General features: G+C 36.8%; 1 protein-coding gene across 2 annotated transcripts; it reads right to left on the reverse strand.

Annotated features, from left to right (window-relative positions):
- Window positions 1–318: 318 nt before the first annotated feature.
- On the reverse strand, window positions 319–10,886 carry LOC121988743. 2 transcript variants are annotated; one of them, XM_042542343.1, is made up of 10 exons: window positions 8,471–10,886; window positions 8,079–8,318; window positions 7,140–7,269; window positions 5,978–6,127; window positions 5,623–5,810; window positions 5,469–5,538; window positions 4,456–4,662; window positions 3,474–3,706; window positions 2,084–2,300; window positions 319–966 (listed from the first exon to the last, which is right to left on the reverse strand). In XM_042542343.1, exons 1-10 carry the CDS (start codon window positions 10,738–10,740, stop codon window positions 781–783), a joined length of 3,891 nt encoding a protein of 1,296 aa, XP_042398277.1. In that variant the 5' UTR covers window positions 10,741–10,886; the 3' UTR covers window positions 319–780. The 2 variants fall into 2 exon arrangements, with proteins under 2 accessions (XP_042398277.1, XP_042398275.1); XM_042542341.1 differs by having other exon boundaries at window positions 5,978–6,130; window positions 8,471–10,885.
- Window positions 10,887–11,087: the final 201 nt, after the last annotated feature.

The following is an 11,087-nucleotide window of genomic DNA, read 5'->3' on the forward strand; positions in this document are numbered from 1 at the left end:
AGAGCGTATCGATGAATGAACCAATAGAAGATTCAAAGAAAAAAAAATGATATCAATGAAACTAAAATATATCAATGAACCACCTACATTACTCACACATTAATAGAAAAAATATATAATTTTAATAATCGAATAAAAAACTAAAAAAGCATTTTATCATTAATGAAACTATAAAATCATTTTAAAAAACACATTAAATCTCAAAGGCATTTTACAAATTATTCCTTAATTTTAACCAGTCAAATGGTCCAAAATAATCTCCACCATAAAACTTTAATAGCTTTTAACCAATTCCCAAAATCACTAAATCAACGTCTCTAACCAATTCAATCTTACAATCAAGTGTGCTACGGGAGCTTAACATACATAATCCACCAACGACTGCCATTTTATTCTTTGAAGATGGACTTGGAAAACATTTAATGAAGATTCATGAGATCTAGAGAATAAATAAATCTCTTAAAAAAGTTTCCCACATTTTGGGAATGTACTTTAAAAAAAAAATACAATGTTATGATTGATAAAAATACTGTCTAGTCATCTTCTTGTAGCACTCTAACTATCACAGAGCCACCAAATGAAATTGGCAAAAATAGGCTGAAGCTGGGAATGAAAAGTGCTGACTATGGCAGCACAAGGTGGAAATTCTTTTCCATGTCAATGGAATGTCCGTTGGATACAGCTTCGGACGCCCAGCCAAGGGCATATCTGCTGCACTGCTTGATGGATTCTTGACTGGATTCCATGTATTTGGGTGTAGGAAACATTCGATGAATGAATTTACTTGTAGTAGTGAGGTGAGTCTGTCCACCTGTGACGTGTACGGCCATATTCTCTCCGCTCATACGGACTGCTTTTCGTATCATAAGGATTGTTGTAACTCTCGTGAGGTTTACTTGTTTGTCTCGCACTGCAGCCTTTTCTCACCATGCTCCTTGTTGCCTCTTCATCATCATAAATTAAACGCTGTCACAAGAGGCAAAACATGCTTTGAGGACAAATCCATCTTGAATATAAAATTATCAGAATTACTAAAATTGGACAAGGATCTGAGAATACAATAATCAATAAGAATATATGTCATCCTTTCCTACTGAACCAACCCACCACATTATTGTCCATTCGAAAGTAAGGCTTTGATGAGATCTGCTTGATTGAATAAAGTATAAAATGGAAAATTTCATTTCACCCCAGAATTTACCATCTTCTAGCCTTAGAGTTTCATAATTGTCAAAATACTTCAGTGTTCAACTCTTGCCATTTCACCTCCTAACCATTAACAATATTACTTGTAATATTACTGGTAAGTAAAGTGGCACGGACATGGCATACCTGCCACCGTCAATATTCTGTTAGCTGAATTAATTTTGTTAATGATTAGGAGGTGAAACGACGAGTTTGAGTACTTTGACGATTTTATAATTCCAAAAGATATTTTGAAAAAGTAGGTGCACCTCAAAAGGCAAAATGACAATATCTCAATAAAAGAATGAGAGAAAATCAACAATCCAATAGAAGATGCATGAAAATATTACAGATGCTAGACTAACTTGATACTAACATGACCGAACCACGTTCAAAAACTTCACTTAATTTAAGGTTGAGTTTTATTTGGTATTACTAAATAAGAATGAGTTTTTAGTAGGTATCATCAATTAATAGGTAGTTGAGAATGAAACTAGGGTAAAATATAATTGTCTTAGACTTGGCAATTGAAACTAGCCCTAGTATCATCAAGACCATATAGTACATGTTCCTCATCTTGCAGTTAACTCCAATGACTAGCAGCTATTGACTCAATTACTAATTTACCAAAAGAGGCATAACAATAAAGGAAAAAATATGAATGTATTCTCAAATGCTCAAATTTTCGATAAATTCTTAATTCTTCTTTTAACCACTATTGTAACACGCCTAATTTAGTGCCACATGGCAGGTTGTACAATTGTCATCAACTCCAATTTAACATCCAAGGAAATTTAACAAGGATTTTTGTTGCCCAAACTTTCTTTATGAAAAAGGAATTGTTTATTCTCTAGATGACTATATGAATTGCAGTAGCTAAGTAAGAGAAATTGCATACCTTGGCGGGGTCTGAAAGAACAGAGTACGCCTCTCCTATCATCTTGAACAACCTGTCAGCATCCTTTTGTACTTCAATAGCCATCTGTTTCCATGAATCATCATCAAAATTCTCAGTCCTTGTTATAAACTGCCCGGCCTTGTCTGGGTGGTGCCTCAGAGCAGCTTTTCGATAAGATTTCTTTATGTCAGCCGAAGAGCTAGATAGTTCGAGCCCCCTAAATCATAGACATAGAAATGAAATTGTAAGAAAGAGAATTTTAAAAGGATCAGAACTAGTAAGCAACTTAAAAAATTTAATATCTCAAAATGGATGTAAAAAAGAGAATTTTTAAAAAATGATGCTTAAAAGTCCATTTCCAAAGAGATACGAGGGAAACATATATTATTCTTGTTGTGCAATGAACAAACTGTCCCAAGTTGGAACTATAAATCACTTTTACATAATTTGATTTTGGACGCCCAGTTTTTGAATCATTCACCTTGTCCGCAGGCACTACAACCGGAGACATGATGGAGATTAAACAAATTTTGGTTTAATCTGAAAATTGAGAGGGCAAATGTAGAGAGAGAGAGAGAGAGAGAGAGAGGAATAACCTATTACTAATAGTCATCGGGACTATATGCTTAAAATATAAGAAATTTTATAGCCAGAGAAAAAAAAAAGTAAACACACTGGAGGAGTCTGATGGAGACACAATACCACTGCAACAATTGAGAAGTTAAATGATATGCTTTAGATTCATTCACAAATGAACTGAAACTTGGACTATAGTTGATGACAATCTTCAACAGATATCTTCAAAATGTGCAGTTGGCGATAATATTCAAAGGACTTAACATAATCTTCTGTCTTAACTCCTCGTACAATATACCGCACAGGTTTGAAGTTTGCAGATATAAAATGATAACTTGTAAAGCTTATCAAGTGAAAGAGAGATTATGATTTGAGTATCTAGAAGATTAGAATTCCAACATTTACTCCAGAATGAAGACTTTGACCCTTATAGGAGAGATTGTAACACTCTAGTCCAACATTGAGTTGTGGGATAATCAAGGGGTTCATACTTCATACACTTTATATGAGTAAACAACTCTAAGCTTACACATTTCCAGTAAGTGGACAAACCCAGCAAGTTAATGACTCAATTATCATGTTTGGGCAACTAAGTACTTGTATATTGGTTCTAAGTGTTTCACATCCTTGATATTACATATTTAAATTCATGTTGTGCACTTTTGAGACACGGATGTATCATTTAAAAATGGCAGGAAATCAAGTTAACGATTTGTATTTGCTATTAAAATCAACCTAAAAAGTGGATACCAGATTCAGAACGGTAATACACAAAACATTAACCAGCTATAAGCTGGTTAAATCAAGCACTTACAATATCATGTACAAATTGAGAGTTGTCTCCTTTTTGGCCTCCTCTTCCACACTGCGAAGCCGCAAACGGGCACCATTTACATCAGCATAGCAACTAATTCTTCTTGAGACTTCATCTCGATTATTGTTATCCTTAACTTGCTTTTCCAAAAGAGAGACAAGCCTTCTGAGATCATTAGCTGCTTGAGCATAATCTCTAATCATCTCGTGCAAGGTAGCTCTCCGAGATATTGCCTACAATGTTAGAGAACAGTAAATAAAACAAAGAAACAATAATTCCTGGAGAAAGAAACTGCAACTGCTACAGAACATACTGCATATTACATAAAGCTGAATCAACAGTGTTAAAAATCTGAAACTCATTCATTTGCATTCATTATTAATTTAATAAGTATAGTCTATACCTGATTTTCAGTTCGTAAAATTAATCATTTCCTTAAATAATTGTTTTGTTAAACATAATCAATTAGGTTCCAGTCAAATGGAGTTCATTTATCAGTAAAAAATGAACATAAATATTATGATCAACAATTACCAACCAATGACAATAACAGGAAGAGACACTCGGATAAGGTGAGTATTAAAGGTCCAGTCAAATAGAAAAGAAATTCCTTGCAAGGTAAGAGCTTCAATTAAGTCCCACTCAAATTCAGTTAAAATCTAATTGGAAGAGAGAAGTTATATTAGTAAAATTATTGGCATCAATGAGGAGTTGTTTATCTTGATTCCTAGAGAAAATAATAGCAGAGACAATTTCACCATAACCAAAAAGTTGCAAAAATATATTTAGAGTTCACAGTTCATACAAGGCCAAAGCAAAAAGCCTGTAGTATCCAGATAACACAGATACAGTCCCACATAAGTAACAGATAAGATACAAGAGCTAGTCAATCCAAAATTTAAGTCAAATTCAATATTAATACAGTAATACTAAAAGATTTCAAGATTATTAAGATTGTCTCTAAAATCAATAAACAACCAACCTTTGGATAACTAGGATCAAGTGCTATTGCTATACTACAATCTGCAATGGCATCTGTTATTTGGCCTAGTGCTTGATAGGCTGCAGCACGATTAGAGAAGCAAATTGCTGTAAAAGGATGTGATTCACTATTGCATGCTAAAGCAGAAGAATAATGTTCTACTGCCTCCTGATGTTTTCCTGCTTGAAAAGCTTCGTTGCCAGCAGCCTGAAATGAAAAAGTTCTCCAAATGTGTGAATTCCAGAACAATAAATAAAATGTCAAATACAACACAATTTTTTAGTGGTAGGGGGGAAAAATCAAATTTGCTGATTGTTCATAGACAATTTGTTCCATTGTAGAGAAAAAAAAACAAGAAAGCACAATCCAATAAATGACTCACGAGTGAGGAGTCCATTGATATCAAAGTAGTACCGCCAATAGGACCACACTGCAGAACTAAAGGGCGGAGGTGATACTTAACTCTCTTATGCTCCCTAATCCCAACATCAAGGGTAAATGACTCGTTTTAATACCATGTAAAATAAAAACACACAAGGATGCCCAATCCAACTCCAAAGATGAAGGTGCTTAGGTGGGGAACCCCTTGATGCTTAAACATAGCTGAGAGGGTCTTGCCTAACCATGCAGGACTACAGTGAGGAAATGACTTTACTCTCTGAGCCATGCCACAAAGAACTTAACAAAAATATACAAGCGAACAATTAAAAAGGTAAACAGACTCCATAATGAATTATTGTTTGCCGATTGGGACAGATATATTTCTTTTTCTTGGACATGATTTTTATCAACTAATGCAACATAGCAGGATACCTGACCAAAATAAATAAATATATAAATATATTGCTTGTTTAATAAAATATTAACAAGTTATACATAAGTTTAAGACAACTTATTTTTTCTTTGTCAATCAAACTACATCTCCTTAAAGTTACCCAAGTGGCTTGAAATGATTCCGAAGTTAAAACATTGTTCAATTGTTTAACTGCTAAACAATGTAGCCATAAAGTTACCTTAAGACGTAAGAGCTCACTTATGGCATCAAATAATGAGGCCAAAGACTCAGTAGAGTCATTATCATTCCTGGGAAATTATCAAGAGAAATATTAGACTGGTTTAAAATGTATTATTATGATGATTAATGAGAGGATGAGATTTTAGTAATACTTGTCCAATATAGATATTGCATCTGCATGCTTCTTTAGAAACACAAATGCCTCTTCAAGCTTCCCTAAATAGAAATAAGACTTGGACATAAGACGCCAGCGCCAGAGCTTCACAGCATTATTTTGAATGTTTTCAGCCATGTCAATTGTCTGTTCACAGAATTGGATTAATTCTTCATAATTCCGCAGCTGCCATGTCCAGAACAACATTTTAGTCACAAGAAAATGGTGAAAAATGTCATGCTATAGACTTTAAAAAGGATATGGTAAGGAAGTCTTCCATTTCTGATACACATATCTGAACATTTTTTCAGAGAGAGAGAGACAGAGAGAGAATGAAAGACGGTAAGACAAACCATTAGAAGAGCTTCTGCTTTTCTTGCCATCAGTCTGTCACAATACGGGCATATCAGTAGGGCCTCGCATATCAATTGCAATGCCCTTGATGCTTCCACAGATGATCTTTTCAATATATGTCCATCTGATTGAATTATATAACCAGCAACCTTCTGTTCCAATAAACAAAATATCAGGGATCGTAGAATATTTCACAGATTTAAGAGATTAGAACCTGTAGATGATATAATAAGAAAGGATTTTGAATCTCTTATATAAATGAACTGAAATCTTATGAATGAATAACAAAAACACTATTTTCTTTGACTAGAACTTATTTTATTCTAGGTATACAAAGAAAGAGGGGCAATAGTGTGTCTGGTAGTCATTGATTGAAACTTATTATTGATGTGAATTATTAAAAAAATTCTATGACGACAATGTTGACAAATAGCAAGAGTAAACCATCTAGTCACTTGTCAAAAACAGTGACTTGATATATTTGCTGAAATGTTAAGATTGCTTCCCGTCTGCTAAAGAAACTCCTCTGAATAAAAGAAATCATTCAGGTCCAAATAAAACTGAATGACAATGAAATGTATTGTTTGCCAGTCTAGCATTTTGTATCAGGCAATAAGATTCAGGTTATCTTTATAAACATCCAAACCATTTTTGCCAACAGGAGAAATATTAGTTGCAGAATAAATCATATTCAACACCATGCCATATGAATTGCATTGAACAACGGATCCATGTCATCTACTAAGCAGTCAACAGTATTTAACTAAGAAAGATTCCCACTTTTCTATTCATATACAGAGACAAAACAATAGGAGATGAGGCATCACCTTTCAATTTCAAACTAGAGTTCCAACTTTCTAACAAAACCAATTAGCAAATAGAACTTATCATTCGCACTGCTAAATTAGATGATAACTAGAGATGCCAGAGAAGTCCCAATGAATACTTTAAGGAATTGGTGTTTATGGAGATTTTATCATGTTACAAGCAACAAAAATTGCAGGCACAAGGTGATAGCACACTTTCAATGTTTACAAATAAACAGACTATTAGATAGGAAGAAATCTATCACCGATAGACTGTTTTGACTTCTGTCCAAAGACAACACCTATCAATGAAGTGAAATGTTAAAAGTTGTATCAGAAACAAAATAATATCCACCTGAGTCTTCCGTAAACCATCAGAAGCTTCATTCAAGATTTTCTGATCTAATATATTATTATCTTCTTGTTCCAAGCACCTCTTGAATAATTTAGCAGCATCTTCAACTTCTCCCAATGAAAGAAGACAACTGCAACAAATTTAAATTGCGTTTACTCTTTTTGATTTCAATAAACAGGAAAATGGAAAATAAAGACAAAAATAAACTGCAGTGGAGATCAGTTTTTTCAGAAGTCAAACTGCCACAGAAAACTTACATATACTCCCCCAAGTCTTTTTATGCCACTCATCATAAGAACTAGCCTACAAAAATCTTGATTTAGGACTTAATACACTGGATGCTTCATCCATGAACTATAATTGGCTAATTACCATATTCATGGGTGGATAGAATTAGAAGAGAGCTTCATATAATTTTTCTTGGTGGAAAAACAATTTTGCTCCACTGGATTGTGTGGAGACAGAGTATCTCTAGGGGTAAATGAAGGTTGCAACTTGCACGTTAGGACTAAAAGATTGAATATAATGATTGACAGATAAAAGATGCACTATTTATAAACTGATAAAATATCACAAGACGATAAAATGCAACTAATTTTGAAAAAAAAGGAATAAGAATATTGTGCTTCTGTTGGATCAGTTTTACCATTATTTGATAACATAATAGAAAAGTATAGTAAATCTGGTTCAAAGTTCTAGAATGTGTAAACAATAGATAACCAAACACGTTTGTCATGCGGGTAGGTTCATTCTTCATATCTCAATAAGCTGTCTTCTGTATCATCAATATTTATAATCTAGCCATTTGACTACTGGCTGTCCAACATGACCAAAATCAACAACAAAATGAAATAAGATGTCCGCATTTAGAAGTTCATATTTAAACCTAAGAACATATATGTCATAATGATTTGTGCCAAAAGAAATCAGGGATCATACTTTGCAGCCCTAAGTTGGGCCTTGATAAAGCTAGAATCAATTGCAACCGCCATCATGCAGTCAGAAAGTGCGGCTTTCATTCTTCCAAGAGACATTCGTGCAGCTGCACGATTGCTGTAGCAAAGCATCAAAGCCCTGTTTCCACTCCTGCGAACTTTGTTGGTATGGATGGAATTCAACCCTCGAGTATAAAACTCCTCAGCTTTTGACATATCCCCGTTTGAATAGGCTCGATTGCCCCTAATGCAGATCAAGTAAATATATTACAAAGTGCCAAAGATAAGACTGATGACTGCAACAAGTATATGAGATTATCTTTAGAATCTACCTCCAACAATAAAATATACAAGTGACACTAGTGACTGTAAAGATAAGAAGAAAAGGAGAAATACCTCTGACGCCACAGGTCACAAGCTTCCTGCTCTTCAACACTAGCAGCAACTTTGGGCTTCAGATTGTTTCCCTCTTCCAAATTTCTCTCTGTCACTTGTCTGACATCATCTCCGCCTAGGGTTACAGAGGGAATGTCTCTTTGATCTTGTCCAGCAAGCGGCTGACCAGAACTGGCAGCATGAACAGGAAGTGCATTCTCTAAAAAGGGAGCTGAAACATTGTGATTTCTGGTTGAATTGTTTAGAGTCTTTGAACCTTTCTTCCTACTTTTCATTCTATGTACATGTTTTGACACTGGTAATGACCCTTGGTCAAAAGGTAAAGAGACAAAAGTAAAATCAGAGCAAGTGGAACCCTTTAAGCTGGAGCTAAGTGTAGATAACTTTTCGCTCACAGTATCTTGTGGCTCGCTGTCTGGACTACATGGATTTGTGTCTGCTTCTGCTTTTGCATCTTTAGATGCAAAGACATAAGTTTCTCTATTAAGTCCTTTACTTTGCTTGCATCTGACGGAAGATCCAGCAACAAGATTCCTCAGAGGATCATGCCTAGAGCCATTATTTTCTACTTTCCCAAGTGTTACACTATCATCAATTGCATCCAAATGAAGTGGTGCAGGAATTGATTCTTCTCTTGTTCGCTCTACAGGCTCTACAGGAATACATTCTTCTTCTTCAAAAATAGTTTCACAATTTGAAATAATATGATGTGACTCATCATTAGATGTCACAGAAATTTCCCTAAAATCTTGATCAACCACCAAACCCTCATGGTAAGGAGAATAGTCCATTGGTGACCAACCAGCAGGAGATAATTGTTCGATAGTTTCAGAAAGTTTTTCTGCAGGAGCAGATGCCTGAGAAAAGTTTTTGTGAAGTAGAAGGGATTGTTTAAATTTGTCTCTCCGTGTATTTCTTCCAGTTTTAGCTCTTCCTTTCTTCACATTGAATGCCCTATGTTCTGAGGGTCTAGTAAACAGACTCTCCTTTGACAACCCAAAATTAACTTGTACAGGACCCTTAAATTTCGTCTGTGATGATTTTAGCTCTTCATATCCACCAGTAAAACTAAATCCGGTTGCAGGAGAATGTATCTGGGCTGATGATGACAGATCAAAAGGTTTAGCTGTTTCCTTGAGCCTACAGCAGTTATCTGTTTCAGATGAATGAATATCATCCTTGTGCAAACTATTATCCTGCTTGCATGCTCGAAATGTGAACTTAGAATGAGTATTTGGAGAGTGAACGTCTGATGCTAACATCTCAACTGATGCAGTTTTCTTACTTCTGTCACCAAACACAAATGCAATTGCTGGATTGCCCGGCTCTTCATTTCTGCTTCCCAACTCATCTTTTACAGTTGAATAATTTGCCACCTGCGGCAGTGTATCCACAGAAGTACAAGTGAAGTAACTTTGAGCGCTATCATGATTATGGCCGTAAGTATTTTCCACGTTAAACTTAGCTCTCTCATCGTCTAGCTCTGTATTCACCTCAGTCTGCCCATTCAGATTCTTTGAAGAGGTAAGTTCTGAAACAATATTTTGACCTCCAACCAACGCATTGGCAGGCCTTACATGTTTCACACTCTTATGAGAGGGATATCTTTTTTTGTCGGACTTGGGGAATTTTTTCCCAGTGCTCCGTCCAAAACTAGGGTCTTTTTTTGCAATGCCTCCAAATACAAAAGCACCCACATCGTTCATTACAAAACCAGCACTCTCAACCTTTGCCGACTGAGGATCATCTGAAACGGAACCCTCCGAAGTCGTTAACCCTGTGTCGGACTTGAATGGATTCCATCCATCAAGCTTCTCTTGAAGCCCATGAGCTTCACCGACCTGATTCCCCTTCGATGTATCCAACTCCGCGCTCACTGGCCGAGAGTGGAATGAGTTGCACCCCGAACGACAATCAGGATTCACTGTCACACGTGCCCTCGCCCTGTTTGCACCAGCATGCTTCTTCAACTTCGCGAGCCTAGGTTTGGAAAGCCCAGCAGCCTGCGACGGCTCACTGGAAGACGTAGCCAGCTGGGATGGGATAGAAGAAACAGGAGGTGTTGGGGAAGTAAACCTTCCGCCTAAATCAAAATTTTGCCCTATGTCACTCCGATCCGAGACGCCAGACGGGCCCGGATAGGGAGTGATGCGGCTAGCGAAGGAAGTAGGGAACTCGCCTGGAGTAGGGTTTGTCGAAAGGGGACGCACGCGATCAAAAGGGGAGGAAGAAGCGGCAGGAGACCGGACATCGACCAACACCGCAGGCATGTCCGGAGGTGTCGGCGATCAACTCCCTCGAGGGATCGACGGGGACGGAGGCTGGTGGGTTGGGGGCGATGGAGAAGAGTCAAGATCCTTCCGGGTCGGTTCGCTTGGCCCTTTATTTGAATCGCTCACCGTCCCAAAGCCAGTTGGCAGCAACTCGCTCGCCCAGTAATTCGGTTGGCCTCTTCGGTCGGCCTCTTCACTCAGTGGACTTAAAGCTTCACTCAATCGATCTCCAGTCGGTTGATCTCCTCACTTGATCGGTCTTAAGCCTCAACGGTTGGCACTCAGCGGTCAGCTTTCGATGATTGGCACTCGACAGTCGGAACTCGACAGGTGACACTCGACGG

The sequence above is a fragment of the Zingiber officinale genome, chromosome 6B, assembly GCF_018446385.1.
Source record: "Zingiber officinale cultivar Zhangliang chromosome 6B, Zo_v1.1, whole genome shotgun sequence".
Lineage (NCBI taxonomy): Eukaryota > Viridiplantae > Streptophyta > Magnoliopsida > Zingiberales > Zingiberaceae > Zingiber > Zingiber officinale.

Excerpts from the sequence above, each read along its gene's own strand:
- LOC121988743 (XM_042542341.1), bottom strand. The coding sequence starts at position 10,740 with ATGCCTGCGGTGTTGGTCGATGTCCGGTCTCCTGCCGCTTCTTCCTCC. Across the intron at positions 5,539-5,622 it reads GCAATATCTATATTGGACAA|GAATGATAATGACTCTACTG; the intron begins GTATTACTAAAA and ends ATAATTTCCCAG. Across the intron at positions 3,707-4,455 it reads TTGATCCTAGTTATCCAAAG|GCAATATCTCGGAGAGCTAC; the intron begins GTTGGTTGTTTA and ends CTAACATTGTAG.